Source organism: Apis laboriosa, unplaced genomic scaffold (assembly GCF_014066325.1).
Source record: "Apis laboriosa isolate Shangri-la unplaced genomic scaffold, ASM1406632v1 scaffold68_cov148, whole genome shotgun sequence".
Classification (NCBI taxonomy): Eukaryota; Metazoa; Arthropoda; class Insecta; order Hymenoptera; family Apidae; genus Apis; species Apis laboriosa.
The window spans coordinates 4,364,417-4,387,279 of record NW_025224135.1 but is presented as its reverse complement, the minus strand read 5'-3'; the positions used below and the strand labels follow the sequence as shown (position 1 = coordinate 4,387,279).

General features: G+C 36.0%; 2 protein-coding genes and 1 long non-coding RNA gene across 3 annotated transcripts in view; 2 read left to right on the top strand and 1 right to left on the bottom strand.

Annotated features, from left to right (window-relative positions):
* Positions 1–22,863, bottom strand: part of LOC122718880 — a 139,195-nt gene that overhangs the window by 25,766 nt on the left and 90,566 nt on the right. The window lies entirely within an intron of this gene.
* LOC122718908 lies at positions 9,943–12,200 on the top strand. Its single transcript, XR_006347479.1, has 4 exons — positions 9,943–10,271; positions 10,571–10,693; positions 11,329–11,423; positions 11,502–12,200. It is a non-coding gene; the product is annotated as an uncharacterized LOC122718908 (long non-coding RNA).
* On the top strand, positions 20,571–22,480 carry LOC122718903. The gene is made up of 4 exons (XM_043944307.1): positions 20,571–20,780; positions 21,057–21,386; positions 21,604–22,132; positions 22,390–22,480. Exons 1-3 carry the CDS (start codon positions 20,634–20,636, stop codon positions 21,697–21,699), a joined length of 573 nt encoding a protein of 190 aa, XP_043800242.1. The 5' UTR covers positions 20,571–20,633; the 3' UTR covers positions 21,700–22,132; positions 22,390–22,480.

Sequence of the window (22,863 nt, the reverse complement as noted above, 5' to 3'; positions counted from 1 at the left end):
TATTTTCCAAGATATTTTCATACAAAAAAAAAAAAAAAAAAAAATCAAATAATTTCTATAAATCTGGATTTCAATCAATATTTCAACACTTACGTTCGAAACAACGAGCTCTAATATTCAAAATAATTATGAATTTAAATGATTCATTGCTAGAAATTCATTCGTAGAAATCTTTCACATATTTACATATCACTATTGTAACTGAGCTATCCACTTAACAAATTTCTCTTCTATTCTAAATTCGACGTTCCAATCTGTTGCTCGATAATAGTAATATCTAATACGTCGTAACAGATTGATCGTGGCAATTAACGATCGTTCATACATCCGCGATTTCGAAATATAACGATCCAATAACGAATATATTACCAACATACTATGAATAACAAATTTTTTTTTTTTTTGCATTCAAATCTCTTTATTCGACATTATTAATTATTAACAAAAAATGGATTAACAATTATTGGAAAAAATGAAACAAAATGAATGAAATTTAATCGAAATGTTTTATAGTTTAAAAATTGAATTTCATCCTCGAACTCGATGCGCATACTTTCTAGCCTCCCGACTTGACTTCCTCGAGTCCACGGAGTGATCGCGGACACGAAATGGCCAATAAGTCAACGTTACGTGTTGCAGGTCCATGAAAGGAGCCTCAAAGGCGCCTAAATCGGTGTCGAGCCAATTTCCCTGGCTCTGGCGAGAAATCGCATTTCCCGACAGTTCCTTTCCGATCCGTGACCGATACGACGCGAGGACGATCGTGAGAGCGAGCAGAAGCTATTGCATCGTGATCGTAGATCCGTAGAATCGATGGATCAAGTCATTTGTACATACAAATATCGAAATCTTGATAGTACATAAGAAGATTTTCGTCGACTTTCGAAGATAATCTAAAAAAAATCTCGAAAATTTTGGAATTTTCTCTAAATCTAGCGCGATATTTTTATTGAATTCCAATTGCTTTTCGCAATAATCAAACAATTTACAATCCCTGCCCTGTATAGGCAAGATAAGAAAAATCATTTTGAAAGCTTCCATTACACGTACACACGTATTCCAGAGAATTTTAAAAAAATTCAAGGATTTAACCTTGCGCAATTCAAAATATCAAATTACTCTCGAAACGACGTGGAATTTCGACACGGATAATCGTCAAACCGTCTCGAGATTGATATCTCGAAAAGGCCCATGACCAATCGTCTCCCGATCGCTCATCACGCGACACACGATTCCCGCCTTCGTTTCACGAAGCGTTGAAACGAAGCGTATCTGGTTGGCTCTCCGCGTTCCACCGAGGCGAATGGGCCATACATGCAGGTATCCGGCCAGAGGCGATTAAAGAAAGCGACACGCCGCATATGTCACAGCGTTCACACGCCCCGGCGCTGCACCGACACCGACACCCACCGCGCCTCACTCGCCGATACCGGCAGCCCAGACCGTTTTCACGTTGCACGTGAACGCGTTCGCCTGTTCCTCCGGTATCGTCGCCTCGTGACTGTGTGCGCACCGGCCCTCCGAGATGCAGGTAGCTCTCTCGCGTACCTGACCCCGTGAATGCGATCGCGAACGCGCGTCCGTTCCGCTCGGACTGGCGTCCGCACGTACCCACACCGCTCTCCACCGCCGCCGCCGCCGCTCCTTATTATTGGCCGGCCTCTGCGCCCACGGACACGTTGCACGGCTAGCCCGCAACCTGCCTGTAATTGATTGCGCGCGTGCAATCATTCGTTGGACCACCGATCGCCAACCAGTTTTCTCGATTCGTGTTTCTCCACGGCTCGCTCTTTGAATCTTTGATACGGATGGATGGGAGAGGGTGCCGATGTGTTTTACGATGTTTGGTCTGTTGTCTGGTATCGTTAGTTTCGATGAGAATCGTGCGGCGAACGTTCTTTTACGTTCTAGGGTTCCCTAGCATCATCTAGGGATCCCTAGCGTTGTCTAATACAAATTGTATATGTATCTTAACGTCCTTTAACGCGATTCCTCTAATTTTTCTACTTTTAATCTTTTCTCTTTCGACTGTATATTTATCAATTATTGATCCTTAATTGATATTTTCTATTGATTGATATCAATTAACAAAAATAGAGCACATCGAAGTGAAATCGCTTCGGTATCTTCGAACGCGCGAATACTCGAATTCGCTGCATGAATTCTGGGAAAAGATTGGATACTCGATCGGAATGGAGGCGTAAAATCGTGGAACAAAGAAGAGAGGCACTCGGGTCGTGGAGAAAGCACGGGCAAACATTGTGTACGGAGGTTCGTCCAGCAACAGGAGGAAAAATGGGTGGAGAGAAGGCAGGTATGGGAAAAAATGGTGGAGAGGGAACAGCTGTTCGGAGGAACGAAACGGAACGGAACGGAACGGAACGGAACGGCCATTCGCGAGAAGAGAAAGACGGATCAGAAGGCAGAGCGCGGTCGTAGCGACCGTAAAATAAACAAGCTGGTAATAAACCGGCAGCGATGTCCAGCGTTGTAAATTACTCTGGCATGGAGAGAGAGACCTAACGCAGCACGGAGCCAGCCGCGTTTTATGGACCGCCCTGCACAATTCCCGGATCTGCGATGATGGCTCAATACAGTTGGACACGAGGTGTGCTTCCCCCCTCGTCGTGCGTCGCTTCTTGGAAATCGATGGTATCGATACTCTATATGGCCTTTAGATATGTACTAGAAACGTTCTAATTTGTTATCGCCAACGAATCGAATTATATTTGATTATTTTATTAGATTATTAGAAATAATAAATTCGAGTTGGATGATTTAGTTGGATAATGATCAATCGTATTAATTTGTTTTAATAGAATTATTATTATAATTTGTTATAATAGAATTATTAAGAGAGAAAAATTCTCGGGGGTCACAGAAAGATCTTTAAATTTCGATCCAAGCGTAATGCGTTCGAGACGATTTATCGTTCGGGTCGAAGAAAATCAGAGTGAAATTTTTCGATGGCCTCGAGACACGAGTGGATGGAATGCGTTAACGGGAACATTCAGCGAGGCTAGGTCAATGCCGATCGACCTCTCGCTCAGTTTCTTTGCCAAATACGAAGGTCGATCGATCGAGGATGTAGCGGATGACGTAGATCATCCTCGATCTTCGACGTTCTAAAAGGTCAACCCGTGTAATTCATCCTTCGATGCCCAAGAAGAAAGTTATTATCGATTATTTTCCAACTTGAACTTCTGAGATTACTATTACATTTCAAGATCAATTAAATGGATTGCACGCTCTGCAAACTTCGATGAATAAATAATCGAGAAGGTAATAATCATTGAATACGCACGAATGTTAAATTAAATTGAAGGAAAATTATCGATTAAACGACAAGTATTTGTGTATCCAAAAAAAATAATCGCCAGAATTTACAGATTTCTTTTTTTTCAGAAATATATTCTTTATGAACACGACGTTTCACTCCATTTTATGAAAATATGTTCGTCGATCGATTCCACGTAGCGCTTTAATTCGCCCAGAATCTTGTCAAGTGACTTTTACCGGTTTTTCTCGTCTACGTCGTGACTCGATTCGATGCTCCGGATGGCCTTGAAAACGGCGACAAAATACGAAATATCACGGCGTAAATCCACCGTGTCGATTTATGTTCCCTTCGTTTTAATGTCAAACGCGAATAACACGAACACACTTCGAAAGGAGATAAGCGCTTATCAAGGACGAGGTCTATAAATGACGATAATTATAGCTTTAAAGGGTAAAGGAAGCCGCTTAACCGCAACGATCAATTTTTTAAAAGCCGCGATATGATCGTGATTCCCTTAAAACGTTTCTATCCTTAATTAATCCCTGATTAATTCCTTTCATTTATTCGATTGCTGTACACGAATTTTCTGTTATCCCCGCAAAATTATTTATCGATATCGTTTCTTTCGAGTTGGGATAAGTCAATTTGAATCGAGTCGAAAAAGTATAAACTCAAAAAGATACACATATTAAAAAAATATATATATATATATATATATTTACTCAATGTATATAAATATAAGACACGCAATATACATTTATAATTTTACATGACTTTTTTCTATATAATTACATACATAATAATGGACACTGTCCATTTTGTCAAAGAAATTAATTAATTAAATCTTACTCTTTGTAATCTTACACGATTCAATTATATGTTGGAAAAATTTCAGAAGAAAGATCCAATGACGTTATCATTGGATTTCCTCCTCGCTTCGTACGAAAATTTCGCTTCGAAACAATGTTTGCGTTGCACGTTCGTTCAACGATCCGAGATAATCGTAAAGCGAACGCTCGTTCGTTTCGCAATGAAACGTGGAGACGACGGCGCGATGGTTACGGTGTTCCTTACGGTCTCGCGTACCAGCGTGGCCGTGGTACGCGTACGAGTCGCGTCCCGTTGATATCGCGCCAACACGCACCACTGATAATATCTTTAATTACCGCCACCTGGACGAGGAGGGGCCTCTGACTCGATCAACGACAACACCGTGTCGGGATCGAAGTTTGACGAGCCGATTCGACGACAGTCGAATCGCGACTTAATGACGGCGGATAACGTATGCGCTAAACTAGTCGCTTATCTTCGAATCTTGAACGATTCGAAGACTGGCTGATAGGAATTTCTTCCAATGTTTAACCAGTCTTTGATTAATCGATTAATCTTTATTCGTTCATTTAAATTCTATTAGATACAGAGAAGCAAGGTTTGTAATTCTCACGTATTATTTAAATATCCAGTGCTTTTGGAATTTTGTGACATAGAGGGAATAATTTTTTTTTTTATATAAGTGACTAGTTATTTTTGTAATTTTATAAGTTATATATGTAGAAATATAACTACGAGTGGAAATCATTTATAGAGACGTTGTTTTAAATTCTATTAGAAAAATAAAGTTTGATTACACACTTTTGTAATTTTAAAAAAGTTTATAGACAATTTTGATGACTAATTTTATGAGTTAAATATATAGAAATATAACAATGAATGGAAATGATTTATAAAGATATTGTTTATTTAAATTTTTTTATTAAATATATAGGAAAATAGACCTTGATCATACACTTTTGTAACTTTAAAAAAGTTTATAGATTTTTGATGACTAATTTTATGAGTTAAATATGTAGAAATATAACAATGAATGGAAATCATTTATAGAGACATTGTTTTAAATTCTATTAGAAAAATAAAGTTTAATCATACACTTTTGTAATTTTAAAAAAGTTTATAAAGAATTTTGATGACTAATTTTATGAGTTAAATATGTAAAAATATAACAATGAATGGAAATCATTTATAGAGACGTTGTTTTAAATTCTATTAGAAAAATAAAGTTTGATCATACACTTTTGTAATTTTAAAAAAGTTTATAGAGAATTTTGATGACTAATTTTATGAGTTAAATATATAGAAATATAACAATGAATGGAAATCATTTATAGAGACATTGTTTTAAATTCTATTAGAAAAATAGATCATACACTTTTGTAACTTTAAAAAAATTTATAAAGAATTTTGATGACTAATAATTTTCTAATATTTCAAAACAATGACTTTTTATAACTCATTTCTCAATCCTTAATATACTCGTGATTTTTGAGTCGTCACATGATTATTTCTTTTTTTACAAATATTAATACAGACAATTTTAGAACGATGGAATCAACGCAAGTGACTTCTCCATCTCGCCACATTTTCGAGATCCAAAGCCTGGAAGACTTGCAGGCGTCCAAAGTTCTCGTTTCGTCTAGGAAACGAGCATTTCCTCTCGTGGAAGCCTCGCGTGGCCTCGCGATTCTCCACTCGTTCAACGTCCGAAAGACACGCCCGGTATTGCTTTCAATTAGCAGCACCTGGAGATCGGTATCCGGTACCATCGCGGCCAACGACAGAGGTGAGCTCGCCGCGCAAAAGTTCGCCGATAAAGCGAGCCGCGATCCTCCGCGGGAACTTAATAATGGTAATTACAAGGAAGCCATGAAAATTTATGATGTTATTCGGTTGAATGTGCGCGCGCGCTCGAACCGTATGGAAATGGAAGGTAGTAAAAAACTTGAAAACTTTTTCCATCTTCCCGTGTCTTTTCTTCGAGCGCTCGTCGAGTATATATTCCATAAGTTAACGAACGAATATTACGATTGTGATAATAACGTGATGATGATAATTGAAAAATGGTTTTTGGAAAATGAGAAATATATCAAATGGATATTATACAAATTTATGGAATAGTGTATTGAAAAAGAAAAAAATTGAAGTAATGAATTTACGTAAAAAATTTAAAATTAACAAGCGATTTGTGAACGAGACATAGAATAATTATTTCGAATTATTTCGGTATTTTGCCTTCAATAGAAAAATGCGTTGTCGAGGAAGGGGACGTGTTTTGTTGTTTCGTTGTGTCTCTTAATTTGTGTGGAATACCTTGTGTATCCGCATATGCGATGCAATTAGTGATCAAATTCTTCGATATTGCTAAGTATCGGCGCCAATATTGCTCGCGACGAGAAATTGGAATTGCGTTTGATGTTCCGACGATGGATTCCCGGCAAATGGACAACTCGTGTTCGCAAATTTTATAGCGCCGTTTTTGAAAATAAGAATTCGGATATTTTGGATATCGGTGGTTTTTTTTTTTTTCAAAGAAATTATTTTAAAAGTATCATCAATTTGTCATAATTATAAATATTACGCATTATTATAAGTTAAATTTATTCAAGTAATAGCAATAGTAGGTTTATGCAAGAGAAAGATCAATGGATTGGAAAAACGATCGAAATAATTTCTATGCAAATATTCTTAATCGACGCGTTCGCTCTGGCGTAAGTTTCCTTTTTCTCTCTCTCTTTCTCTCTCATCATTATCTCGATATTATTCAGCGCTACGCTAATAATATGTGACTCACGAGAGAGAACAGAGAAAAAAAAAACAAGTTTGATTTGTTTTTGCGGATCATTGCGGAGACCTTGCGTAGAATGCTTACGAGTCACGAATTCCGCTTTTAATTTCACTATCTTGTCACGAGATTTCTACCTCATTTATCTAATTTAATCTCAACTATGACAGTACATTTAATTACTTAGATCTATTGTTTTCAATAATAAATGCAAAAGTGTGTTGCAAATGCAACATGAATATAAATCAATTAATAAAACCATAAAGCTACTATTTAAACGAACGTAATTAATGTTCTAAATGGATCTAACTAACTAAATGGATCGAAATTTAAATAGTAGAAAATAAATTTTGTATTTATTCCTATACGTATCTTTAATGTTTTTCATCTCTAAGCTTAATTATCCTTAGGACACTTTCAATTCATATATTATTTTTATTATACTATTTTACCACTTTACGAGGTACTATTTTATACCTATACCCTAACTTCAACGTTTAACTTCAACATCAAACTTTCAACCACCAAATGATTATCCTATCTCGCAACGAGTACCTCGATTAAGCAACAATGTAGGTAAGTACACGAAGCAATAATCCACTACGTACAACATCCAGCCACTGTAAGCTCGGAAGCCTTCGAGCTATTCGACCGGTCGCGCAGAATCGTCGCCTCTCACGCGGTGGCTGGTGAGGTCAAGGAACACGGCGCGTCGACCGATCTCATTTTTCGTTGGCGCTTGGTACGAAACGCGCGCGCGCGTATCAGGCGCAATGGTTGCAATGCGTCCCTCGGCGCATGGATCGCATCTCGGCCTCGACCGATGTTAAATGGCCGCCACGGCGCGCCGGGACGCAAACTAATGCCCCGCGTCCAGTTCGTACACGTAGCGGCGCGACTGCTACCGAGCTCGGTGCCGGATTCCGCGGCCCACCGCGTAATGAATCCACTTTGCGCCGTGCCGCGTTTCCTTCGACTTTTTCCACTTCCCCTCCCGCCCGATCGGTCTTTCTTTCTCTCCGTGGCAGGCCACGAACGCCACTTAATGAAATGTCACAGGTGTCCTACCGATCGCCGAGCTAAATGTCGCCGGCTTCCCATACCCCGCCTCGGCGAGCCAAGCGATTTCGACTTTACGCGGAATGCCGTGAAGATGACGCCGCAGATACCGACCGGTACCCTGCTCTCTCTTCCGAACCCGCGATCCTGGAATCTTATCTCGTGTCGACAGTGTGTTTGTGACTCTTGGTAAATTGTAGGGAGGAGTTGGGTTATGGAATTTATTTATTTATTTTTTTTCTTTTTGTTTGGATCGTTTCGAATCACGTATATTTCTATTATTCTCGACCGATTCGTATGTACAGATGATATAATGTCTACTTTTTCTTGCATTTAACATAACCTATATCCAGATTAAAGACTGTAAAAAATTGTAAACATACTTTGAACTACGCATAACGGTGCAGTACGTAGATAAGTACATATTGATAATAACACAAACTGTCGACTTAACACGGATAACATGATTCCGGTGAATCGAATTCCAGAAAGTAGTGGAGAAAGCGATGCTGAAATGTTTAGAACGCTTACATACCTTGCGTATTTTTTTACGTGTAAAACGAATAGAACGAGATACATCAGTCAGCTTATTCAGTGATTTATATGTTCAACAACCTCTCCAATCATCGCTTCATCACCAATGTGCAAAGAAATCCCGCACTGACAAGTATGTAGAAAGCATATGATAGAAATTGCACAACTAGGATATATTCAGTAGAAAAGCGCATAAAGTGCAGCCATGTCCGGTTTCAACTGAGGTCTTGAAAAGATAGGGAGAGCGACGATCTAATTCCTATTTCACTGCCCTCTCGAGGCGCATCGATGAATTATGATACGCATACTTACGAACCCCCTTGTTCACGGTTCTGTACACTGATTCCGATCGCTACCTCTCGCCGTGCGTCGATCTATCGATCGATCGATCGATCGATCCGTAAAGCAACCTCTTTGGATTCGATCGATTTTTCTCGTTCATCTTCGTGAACTGTTCGAGAGAAACGTCAAAACCATCCGTCACCGATCATTACGCGCTCGCGGATTTCAATGTCCTTGTTAAAAGGGATTGCCTCGTGCGGTGACCTACGACACGCGGCAAGCTGACGAGAAGATAAATGGCGGCGCACGATTTCGCCGACTGTTCTGCTTAGCGCGCAGCCAACTTGTTACGATTTGTTGCAGCATGGGAGAATGGTATCGTGGAGGAAAACCTGCACACGGGAAACGAGACATCTCTATCCTGGCTAAGTCTTTTTCAATTTCTTTTGTTTTCCAACTGAAGAATATGTAGATATTGTTAAACGAGGAAGTTAAAGGAATTTATATCCACGTAATTAATGTTTAAAGTTAGGTTAGGAATTGAAAAATTTGAACTATTGTTACTTGTTGCAGATATGTACAAAATCTATTAAGACCGTGTTATGCAAATTGCGTTAATTGCGACAACAAAAAGCTTTCGTGACTCAATATATCTTAATTGCTAAATAATAATTGAATGATCCATTAAATCATTGAAAAATCGTACAAATTTAATTTTATGGAAACGAACAAGAAATGTGTATATATATATACACGAAATAGATTACTGATTAACGATACAGGAAAAAAGTCATAGAATCATCATAAACATTGCAATTTAACTTTTATGGAGATGACGGTCGCTTTTGATTTACTTAACATGTTTCGTTTAGCAAGAACAAGTTGGTCTCTTCAGTTTAACGGGCCACCTTCGAATACGTACAAGGTAGATCTTCTAAGTGACGTACACGGAAATGTTCCTTACAAATGGTCTTAAGCAAGTTGTAAACTCGTAAAGCGCATAAATTCGAATGACACGTGGAACAAGTAAGAAAGTCCTTGCGATTTAAGGTATTCTACAATTCTGGATTATATAAGTAAATATTCTCAATATATATAATTTTAAATTGTCCAACTATTCATAATTAATTCTTTCCTTCATCAATTTTACAGTTCTTCTCTCTTCGTCGATTTTTATTGACGAAACACTTGAATTTCTTGAAATCAACTCGAAGTTTAATCCAACCAATGGTACATGCGCATAATCGCGTTCTCGTTGCTTGTCACGGGGCCCGCTACGTTTCCGTGAGTGCGATTTACGCCGTGAGCGTGGTCGTCGGTCGAAGCCAGGATAAGCGGCGTTTTATGGGGCCCCATGCGCCGCTCACTCCATGGCGGAAGGGACGCACTTTGTTCCGCGGCTGCGAATGTATCCCCAGGCCTCGATCCACCCACAAGGAAGCACTTGAAGAAAGAGAGAGATGCCTTGTCGCGGAAAGAAGATTGTGGTCCATACGACGTGTCAGTTGAATTCTCTATATGGTGTCGCACTGACAAAAGAACACTAAAGCAATATGACTGTCTTTTAAGAAATATTATAACATTTTATTTTTTTGCTTTGAATAATTGACCATTTCATCATGTTGTACATATTTATATTTAACATAAATTTTGATTTATTATTTTACAAAATAACTGGCTGATTTGAAATGGTAATAATCTAATTTAAACTTCATTTTGCTATCTTTATTTTTTGGAATGTTTCTTCTTCATATAACGGAATTGTGCTAGTATACGATATCTAATGCTGAATTTTACAGGAAACTAACATCGTCTATTTCTGGACACCCTGTATGAGAAGATAAGTCGAAAGACAGCAGCGGAGAAGCAGCTAGGCGCAAGAAGGAGTGACGGAGGGAGGCAGAAGAAGAGAGACTCGGCAGGTGAGGTGTCACGAGGCGCGCGAGTAATATATCGTTGTTCGGCCCATCGTAGGTGGGTGTGCTCATCCCGTGGTGCTCGGTCTCTGGTATCTCACCCATGCCCCTGGCGCTAAGAGAAGAAGAAGGCTAATGCTGGTATAAACGCGCCCGATCACTTTTTTTCCTCAGGCTCTTTCTCCCTCTTACCACCTCTTCCTCTCTCTTTCTCTCCTACCCTTTTTGATGTTTCTCTTTCTCTTTCCGCAAGATTGCTATTAGCAAATGCCAACGTGAAACGTGCACACCCGCGCTCACCTGCCTGCCACTACACCTCGCCGATATTTTTCTTTTTAGTATTTTGTACTACAGAGATTTAGACAGATCATGGAACAGTTATTATATTGTCCTTCTTAGAATGTTTTATCTAGCTATTGAGGAGAAAATTAAAATTTAAAAATGCATAAAACTTGAAAGGACTGTACAGGATATTAATGAAAAAGTAAATAAGATGACACTGTTTCATTTTATCTTGTTTTAATTTAATAAATATGATTTTATGTCGTGATTTTTTTTATAAAATATATTAATAATATAATAATATAATATTAATAATAATAATATATGTAATATTAACAATATTAATAATATACTTGTAGAAAAAGCAGATGTTCATCATATAAAACACCATCTAATTATAAGAAAAACAACCAACAACTTATGACACAATAGTAATAAGAAAATTGATAATACAGTTAGTAAATTATAGATATTACTCAAATGGTTCTTAATTATTTTAATTAAGTTTCAAACAACTGGGATGTATTTTTAGTTGGAGAATGATTGGTTCCAACAAGGATTCTTGGAAGGGCGGGGTCCGCCTTCTAATTCATAGGCGGTGTAATTTGTGCGTCGCCGACTAATTGGCGGCGTTTCGCGATTTATGCTGTGACACCACTCGTAACATCTGCCCCCGCTGCACAACGCCATCACATCCCTCGGATGCCCCGAAGGAGCCGCATGATACCGGCCAATCATACATATTAATGGAACTCACGGGCCAACGCCGAGCCCTGAAATTGTTCGTGCAATCGATTCGAGCCGGTCGAATCGAGATGCCAACATGAGATAAACCTCTAGTCTAACGTTTTCCAACCTTTTTCGGGAATCCATCCCAATCCAAAGAGTTTTTACATTTTATATTATTGAATCATGTTTTTAGAATAAATTTCAATAGTTTAGTTTAGATTAGATTATTATTTTTTAGTTTAGATTATAAAACAAATTTTTTTCATCTTAGAAAGTAAGAGAGAGCAGAGTTAATGTAAAAATATATAATATTTGCTATTTCATTTTTACAGATTTAATGCTATTGTGCAAAACAATAATTTGAGTGACCAGTGCATTTGGATCTTTCTAATATTTCAAACATATTTTATGGAATATTTTTTGGAAATAAAAATATGGCACAGAATGTTAATTTTTAAAAAATCTGTGATGAAGACTAGTGATTAATTCGATATTTTAAAAAATTTTGGAACACTAAAGGTAAAAAATTAATTAATAATTCTTGCAAAAAGTTTAGAGGAGTTTCTATCTGATGTACATGATCTTAGGTGTGGCTATAATGAGTGTCACCACTTTATGCTTTACGATCAAGCTATATTGGTTTTGTGGACTGTATGTGTATACAAACAGGCCAAAGTACCGCAAGATTTCCTTCTCTAAAAAGAATTTCCATTCGAGATTCAAAAAATATCGGATTTATTGAGCTCACGAATGAACCGTTCTCTGGCAACATTTCAATTATAGAAACATATAGAACCATGTTATCAGATCGACCTTATGTGCAATTAAATTAGAATGGTAATTGCATTGGTGCCGAACTATCAAACAGAGAAACATAGATGGATTTATGAAGTATTAGGGGATCATATTTTTTTCTTTTTTCTTTTTAATTTAATTATGGTGAAATATTGAATAGGATATGTTCTAATTTGTTTCTATTTGGAATATTTCTATATCAAATTACAATTTAAAAATAATGTTTTAAATAAGTATGAAAATTTTTTGATATTAAAATTATTTCAAGATTCAGATTTAAAATGTATATAAGTGATAAATTTTCAGCTTGGATATCTTTGATATTGCAAATTTTTATCAAATCTAGTTATTCAAGATATGAGAAGCCTGTCATGTCTCGATTGAAATTTTAATGTTAACATGCTAATAAGAATGTACCATTTAATTATAAGTATTTGATCTGATATAAATTAGACATGTTTAAATGCTAAAGTAACAATGTGTATATACCATTTAACTGTTCACTAGCTTATCAAGATTTATCTTCTTTATTGAAATAAAATCATGATAACCAAACTCAATTGCGAAATATAGTTGTGTGTACTCATAATAGAAAAGCAAGTGGTATTTCAAAATATGTAATTATCGTACATAGTGGAATTTATACTTGAATATAATTAATATTTGAAATTATCCCTAAAGTTAATATTATATTTGTGATTTTTTTTTATTTCAGTATATTTTTGATTAAAGTTTTTGAAAAATTTTGCTGCCAACAATATCATAATATTCTACAATAACATAAAAGAATCCAAACAGTGATTTCAAAAATTTTTAATTATCAGAATATATATTTATTTCGGTATTGTACTAGAACAGATGTTACAATGTTCTAGAACCAATTAGTTCTAACATATCCCACTGTTCCAATCCAATCTTTCCCTCCAACCATTCCACCGTCCACTTTCATCTAAATCATCTCTGAAACGGCTCACCTGGATCCTCTAACACCACTACTTGCTAACCGTGGCCAATTAACTACAGATCCATCCTTTTATCACGGGTTAATTAACGATCATACAGTACGGATCAATTTTCATGTGGCAGTAGATTCCACAAACGGAAGAGTGAAAGCTGTCTCGCGCGTTTTCCCGATCTTTCCATAAATCGAATCGAGTAAATGAATAGAACTCTCTCCGAGAGAGGCGTAACGCGACGGACAATTAACCATCCGGCCGATTATTATCGATCTCTGCATACGAGATGGTCAGACGTGGTGAAAGTTAGTCCGGTGACCTTTTCGACCCTTGCACGCAGCAGGAGTAGCAGATGCGTGTGGAACGAATTCGATATAAGAGTGAGCAGAATCATAGCTTCTGCTGTTTGCTGAATTGATTTTTACACTGTTTGAGGAATAAATTATTTAGCAAATAAAGAGGATATTTTATTCAATGAGGATTTTACTATTTTCAGAGAACGACTGATATGATTTATATGTTCAAGTTCATGCAACATATAATTTTTTAAAATATGGTAAGTATTATAATTTCTATTGTTATCGTGGAATAAATTATTTAATAAATGAAACATTTATTAAATTGAGAATTTTATAACAAGATGACAAATTTATAATTTTTGTATCTAACTTATATTATATAATGTAAATTTTTTTTTTGGTACGTTAAAAATCATAACTTTTATTGTTTTTTTGAATATTGAAAGTTTATCTTTACTGTATTCATAAAATAAGTTATGTAGCAGATGAAAAAGAAATTTATTTATTAAATTCTACATTTATTGAAATGTAGAATTTAGATAAATATATTTGCAACATATTCATTTATCAACAACTTGTTATTCCATCGAATCTTTTAGCGAAGAATCTTGAAAGATCGATGAAAGATTAGTCGATGATCGATGAAATTTCTTTACCGATCGAGCCTTCGAGCTTCGTGATCGGCTCGTATTAACATCAAAAATAAATTTCCATTTTCTCCAGCATGGTGAGCGTAGAGCAAAGCCCAAGACGAAGTGTACGGTGTCTGGGTGTGGCCGGATGGACGATCTCCGCGAATCGATCGTGACCCCGGACGATTTCTACGCGGCCACTTGAACGACCGACTCTCCGTATCCCGATGTACACATACAAACGTATAATACACGTATTAATAATTTCGACCTCGCTCAGCGTCGTCGAATTATCGGGGGAAACATAATTGCCTGGAGGCAAAAAACGCACGAATCGAGCGCCGTTTTCCTCATGCCTGGCCGCGATCCTTTAATTGCCTCAATTAAAAAGCACGCGACCACTTTTTACTCGTATAAACGACCTATCTAGCGAGCAACCGTTTAAATCACAGAAAAGAACCAAAAGGAACGTAGAAAAAGAAAGAAAGAAAAAAGGAAAGAATTATTCGAAAAAAAAAAAAAAGGAGAAAAATCGATCACGTCGGCCCGTGCGTGCAATTAACGCGATCTCCTTAACCGCGATTTTGACGGCTCGATCTGGGGTAAAAACACGAAAAAATCGAGCATGTTTCGCGTTGGCGAGTCGAGGAAGAAGAAAAAAAAAAAATAATAATAATAAAAAAGGAAACTTTGGATCGCGTGCACGCGCGCGACCGGTTCAAATAATCGAGATTCCACGGTGATTAATTCAAGCCGGAAGACGCGCGTTCCATCGAGGTTCGAGAGCAGTGGAGAACCGTTGTCGGCTGCCTGGACGAACGTCTTCATCGCGTAAGCGCAGCCGATGGTGACCCGGTAGAGAGGGTATCAAAGGAGAAGGGATTAAAGGAAGAGGGAAAAAGAGGAAAGGGAGAGTGGAAGAAGGGAACATCAGGTCGGAATTAGAAGTCTCTATGCGGCCGTCCACAGTTCTTGTTAACATATTTTTCGTCCCCGCCGCCGGTAGAGGAACAACTCACTCGCGCGGCTCCGGAGATGGTGTGCACGCGAGTCCCGGTCACGCACGGTCACGCACTCGGTCGATATGTAGCCCATACATCAAGCTACGCTCGACAGGTGTGTGCGTATTTACTTGTACTTGCGTGGCCATGTGTGATGGTATGTGAAAGAGGACCGCGAAAACTAATTTCCGTCGAGAGGATTGGATCGCGGCGCTGCGATCGCGGACGCCCACGGTTGTTGATAGTACTGTGTATATACTCGTGAGAAATCTCGCAGGACGAGGATATTTGTATTTTTGCGAAAGTATCGTTTTATTATTAGAAATTGAAATATTTTTACTATAAGAATTATTCACATCGTGCACACGACGTGCATTATTTCTCAATATTATGTTTATTTGGTCAATCAATATTTGTTCCAATATTCATAATTTGTGAAGTCATAATAGTTTTCGATCAAATGATTCATGATCGAATATTTGCAACGAATCTAATCTAACTATTTATGTACTATTTCATGTGTCGTGTCTAGTTGTTTATTTTTATCGTAAAACTCAGTTCGATATACACACTTATCTATAACAGATTTTATTAAACCTAATAAATATTTATGATTTATAAAATATTAGCGAGTCGTTTAATTTAATAATATATCTGTATTCGACATTGTGCATGACGTGTGCAACTTGATCCATAACAACTTGCGTTAATTAACGCGCATAAAAAAAGTGAGGTTATAAAATTCGGCTTGTGCAAACTTAACGAAAAATTAATCGAGCACGTCCAATTAATTACCTGAACAAAAATTCCTTTGAACTTTTTTTCTCCTCTCGTCATCTCATAATAATCATCTTTCTTTTATCGCACGACGACCATACATGAAAGTATTTCGAGATCGTTGGTACTGCTTGCGAAAATTGCTATGGCTGCACAGAACCATGAAATTCCGTTCAATCTGCGCTGTGACTAACGCTAGCTCGATTAATATAAGTTGTTGCATGTTACGACCGTCTAATTGCATTCAGAAGATCGGTGTAACCTGTTCACATTGCAATTCTCGTTTGTCTGACTCAGCGATCACGATGCTTACTTTGATTCTTATTGGAGATAAGTTTCTCTAATGCAAGTGTCGCTTTTTTCGAACAGTATCCCTTTTAGTTGCGAAAAAGATACGTTGCATGTTATGGAGATAGAGGTTATGTAGTATAGAATATATAAGACTTCAATATTTATGGTATGCAGTTAATAATAATGAGATTGAAATATTATTATAATAATTTCTTATGTATATCTTTTGTTAAAATTTCGTAAAAATTTATATATTTTTAAAATGCATTATTTCAACTTCTCTATTGAAAATAGATAATCGATATTAATTCGCGATAGATTTAACGATATTCCTTTCGAATCTTAACGCTTCAATATAGTCTCGATGATCCTGTCAGGATTTATGAATTTCTGCACGCATAAATATGTTAAAGCAAAAGCAACATGATATAAGGTTAACTAGAATCGAGTGAAAATTCGAATGAGCTATGATATCACTAGAAGTTCGAATGTCATTTGTAAATGTATGCAAGACTTGTAATGATTTGAATTATGATTTGACAACTGATCTTTCAACTATATATTCGCTCTTAGAAGTTTGTTCTCATTATATTTCTCAAGAAATCGTATTATATTTAAAAAATTAACAACAAAAAATTTGTTGATAATAATCAATAATGAATATTATAAGTAAGTAAATGATTGAAAATTTTCGAAAGTATAACCAGTAATGTTAATTAAACTTGCAAATAGAGATTAATTTAATAAATTTATTATTAAAGACGCGTTTTAATTTTCCTAATAAATAAGGCGATAGTCTTAGAAATTCATTTTTGTTGCTCGAAACAGATAGTCATAATAACATATAAATTTTGTCACATGCAGTTAATTTGTAAATTATGCGCATTTTTCTACATCGAAATACATTTTTATAATACAGCAATTAGAAACATTGTTAATGCATGTGTGGTCAGTAATATAAAGCTATAAAGGATAAACATCAAGTTGGAATTTAACTTTCTAAGCATTGGGTTTTAACATTTAAATAAATATAGCGAGTAATAGACGAAGTAAATTGATTTGAATTAATGTCTGAAATTCTCGAATAATTATATTGCAAATATTTATAACAGAACATAATATTCTTAATTATTACAAAAAATATGGAGAATTATAAAAGAAGAATGATCCGTATAATCACTTCGCAATGAAAATAAAAATATTATAGAGAAAAATTAAAAACAAGTGACAAAAATCTAAAAAAATTACTAACAAAAAGAAAACATCAAAAAAAGTAAAAGAAAACATAAGGTAATCCACATCAAAAGGAAACGTCATAAAGAAATATAAAACACACGAATGTATCCACAAACAGTACCTTATCCAATCAAAGTGAAAACAAACCAACTGGTCAAACTGAAACACATTGAAACGTTCAGATTGGTCTACATTTCCGTTTCATACCGTTACTTCCGACATTTTGCTACATTTTCCACGCGGATTCCTCTCGACCCAATGGTGGTGTACATCAAAGCGGACACTTTACGAACCTTGCCGTGCTGAAATAAGAAGATAACACGCGACAGCCTGCAGGATGTAAGCGGTGGCTGCGTGCATAAGAAATTACGGTTGCTCGCTACTTTCTCGGTTTGCTGTCCGCTTGCTTCGAGCGTGAGAAAGGTAACGATGACCGTCCACGCTTGCGCTCGCGCGAGCCACGACGATTAACAGCCAAGATTTTTCACGATCGACCATTCTTAACACTCGTTTCGATCGAGATCTTGCAAGTCATCCGCTGAATACTTTATTCCGGATGGAACTTCTCGAATAAGGTTACATCATGAGAAACGCATGTCTATATTGTTATCTTTTTTATTCTCGATGAAAAAAACATTAAAGTTTCTGTTTTCTGATGCTTCGATTTCGAATCGAGTTAGATTATGTTGTACGTTATGTCATTTGTACTGCGCAGTTTTCGTATAACTTTCTATTTGAATCATATATATATCCTGGAACGAAAGCATACAATATTTAATCATATAGTGTTATAAATAAAATAAAAAGATTTTAACATTTTATGATGAAAAAAACAGTTATTTTTTTATCTATAATCATTCAATTATAGGAAGGAAAAAAAATAATAGTAGTTACTGTTTTTTCATAAATTATTGAGTTTGCTGTTTTGAAACTTATAAATGCAACCTGATAATCTTACGAATAAAAAAAAATTAAGCAAGCTTGATCATTATTATAAATGTATAGCAATTGTAATGATATATCTCTGTTGAAATTTGAAATTCAATACAATGTAATCATAATTTTAGAAATTTCCTTTCAATAATTTGGAAAATAAAACAAAAAATTAATATCTATAATGCTGGATTAATTTTAATAGTTACTTATGTTATTTATATATAACATATATTTTAATAGTTACTTATATATAACAATATTTATGTCAATTATTATATAATAATATAATAATAATCGATTTTTAGAATTTCACAAAAATGTTAATTGCTTAACTTGTTTATTATTTTTTGAAACCACAATCACTACCTGCAGAAAGGAAATCTACTGACATTTCGCTATTTTCTTAAAAGTTTAACTGCGTCGTATATTTTAATTATTTATATATTATAGTATGATAAAATCGTATGATAAAATCAATTCATACTTCGATATTATACCATTATTTAAATACAAGAAAATTAAAAGCATTCAGCTATAATAAAACCAAATCACGTATATCTCAAATTAAATATTATCTCGAATAATCTTTAAATACCTGACCATAATTGTACCGTAACACGCAAATAAAGTTTTCGAATATTAAGATAGTTAAATTTTTCGTTTAAGATATTCAATCATATGGAACTAATTCGTACTCTGTCCTTCAAAGCGCGAATATGAACACGTTTTGTAAAAAAAAATCATCTAATAATTCGATGCAAGAAGGAAAAACAAAAGTTAAAAAAAAAAAAGTTTGAAATCAATTAAACGTATCGTGCACGATTTATATCAAAGTTGATATTTCATGTGTTCTTTATGCAATTGAATTTTCTGTGAATAAACGTAATGAAGTTCCAGTTTATATTAATGTTTTAAATTTGTAATTAATTTTTGGAAATATAAGATTTATTTTTATAAAGCAATTTATCATTATCTTTTGCAAAATTTTCTTATGATTTATAAAAATTTATATATATTTAAGACAATTATTATTAACAAATGATAATTAGACTACTGGAAATTTTATAATTAATATTATATATTATATTTTTTGGTTATTAATAGATTTTTTATTCCACATAAATAATTCAGATAATTATTATTAATTTTCTTCGAATAAATTATTAATTATATGTTAATTCATCAATCATAAGCTATAATTTTGTGTACTATATTTACAGAATTTTTATACTTGTTAATTTTTTTTTAGCCTAATATTCAAAACTACAATATTTTTTATTTTTATTTTTTTTTATTTGACAATTATTATTTTTCAACATTTTCAATTTCATAAGAAATCAGAATTCAAACATAGAAAAAAAATGTTCAACAATATTCTCTAACATGTTCCACTTTTGTTTCCTTGATTCAATTCTCATCACCTCATCAATAAAACTAGAGTATCAAAAGAGAACATACGTGAATTTATCAACTTTTCTAATCATAAGCATAGACACATTCCAATCGTACTTGAAAATCACAAATACCATCGACCGCGTTCCGTGCTTTGAACGAAAACTACATATACACTTGGTGTCGATTACTTCGGACAGCACGAAGAAAATAGCTGGTTAGAAGGGGGCGATAAAATGGCTGGTAAAACGGTCGTAGCTCGGCATACTGGCGCATACAAATGCCCGTGGAACATGATATCTATTTCATAACACCCACAAAGCGTCCCCCGTGCGAACGCAATCACCGTTACGTAATCCGGCCTTAAAATCGCCATGTCACGACTCGACTTGATTGCAGACTGGCGTTCTACAGACGAAAGATCGTCGTCGCGTAACAGCGCTGCCAACCATTCTAATTTTCCATCGATATATTACCATTGGTAGCCGTTAGGGGCGACAGTACTGGGACAGATCGAAAGCGACGACAGTACTAGGACAGATCGAAAGCGACGACGTTCTCTCACCGCGAGACAATGGCGGCTGATGTATGCGGCCAGTTCTTTGCCACGATCTTGAAAAATGACCGACCGACGCACGCCTGTTTCTCCTGACGAGCCATTCAGCAGTATAATGAGGCGGATGATGCGACTAGGAAACGCAGGCACCAGCTGCGGACAGCCGGTTTCGAAACGAAAGGCGAAGATGACATACAATATGCGCACAAAAGTTGGTACGATCATTTTGTTCGATGTATATTAATCAAAGAAAAAGAAGTTATGAAAACATTTTCGATTAGTATATTTTTTATGTTATTGATAAATTGTTTAAACAAAAAGGAAGTAATTCTAAAATAAAATTTTTTTTAATTTTTTACGCTTCCTTTAGAGGTTAGAAAATCTAATTTCTATTTCGTTTCGATAATAATATTGATTCAATGTCAAACCAAATTTGCTGCTACAATTCTTGAATCATATAAAAAATCTTTTGATTTCTTCCTTAAAGTATTCACAAAGAATAAACGCACGCGGAAGGCGAGACGATAAATCGTTGCAGCTGCGCGTGCAGAGATCCGATTCCCCTAAATGGGATAACGATCGAAAGGCGACCGAGATCGCGGTGTTAACCCTTAACATGCATCCCTTGAAGACTCATCGAGCCACGGAATCTTTTGTCGCCGTAGTTCGCTGTTACCATTTGTGGTCTCTTCGATTGGATCTCCGCTTGTCCTTACGGCACCATCCTCGCGCGGATCCTTCGCAATTGGATGCAGTGTTCGCTACTGTTCTGTCAAACGGTGACTCGTACGCGTGCGCACTAGAAACTGAATGTGAGGTAAGAAATAACGATTATTTTGTACACGACAAAAAATTGAACAAGCATATAAGAAAACTGATGAAAGAAGAAAAAAAAGAATAGAAATAAAAAAACATTAGAAGAAAATATATTTTTCATACAAAAAACAAAAATTAATGTAATTTATTATCAACATAATAAATCAATAAGTTCATAATTCACAATCGAACAAACACTCTTGACTAATTCATTATAGGATGCAGATTATCAACTAACTTTCGTAAAAAAGAAGTGTACGAGCAATATACAGAGAACATGCATGGAGACAACCGTTAAGGGTTCCAGATTGTAAGATAGAGGGTGCTGGTGAACAAGCCACAACTAGAGATCTCTGCACTCATAAATTCGCCAGTTCGTTTGAGAGTATGCCGCTACGGTAACTCAATATTGGAACGCCTTAACTATGGAGTCCTGACTTTGTGCGCACTTTTCTGTGCCGTAATTCCGCGCGATGTATAAAGCAGCCTCGAGCGAGGCACGCGTTTCTCCGTGTCCAGCTACCTTTAATGAGGCCGACTCCTGGCGTGGGTGAACGAAGAGAAAGAGAGCCGACGATTAATAGTACGCTGAGGACGATATAGAGGAGCCTGGCGACGATACCCTGGAGAAATAACATTGCACGCCGATATTGATCGCTTGCTATCGAGATCGTCTCTATCTGATCTGCGCTTCTCTACGTCTGCCGACTGTTCGATTTCGCGTCTGGCCTGTCACATGCTTCACAAGTAAACACAATGAGTGAATGTTAAAGATTTTGAGGTTAAGTTTTCAAATCTAGATTTAAACATTATTTTATTTCTATATGTGTTTATATAGAAAATATTATCATTATCCTTAAAGAAAAAATTTAGGTTAAATTAAAAAATAAATATGATATTTGATATTCTAATTAACCAGTTCTTTCAAAATGAATAAAAATAAATTTTATTTCCACAATAAAAACAAACTTAATTTATAATATCTAATATCCAAATTCTTTCAGAAATTATACATGCCACCATGCAAGACCAACCTAGAAATATCAAGTTCACAGCTGATCTTCATGGAACGTAAACAAAACGCGGCAGAATGGAAAAGCAACGGGTAGGTTGGTCGAGCAACTTGTCCTGGAGGTATAATGCGCTTTGCACGTGTCCCCGGTTGTGGCAAAGAGGATATCAACGCGGAAGCGGCGGGCACCGCGACGAGAATCACGGTTGTCCCTTGCAGTTTCTCTTCTGGGGCCGAGCGTTCTTTCCAAGTGCTCCGTTGCAGCTCGCTTCTGCGACCTGTTACGCGGCCTGATGGTTTTGTTTCGAACCAGGGACGCCACTATACTCTCGCAAGACATTGATTCATCCTCTTTCTTCGTGTCTCCACCGTTAGTCGGTGCAATTGTACGCCATTGCATGTTTTGCTCACGTTCTCTTGTTTATAGTCTTTCAAAAATAGTTGATTTCGAAGTGATCCTTTAAAA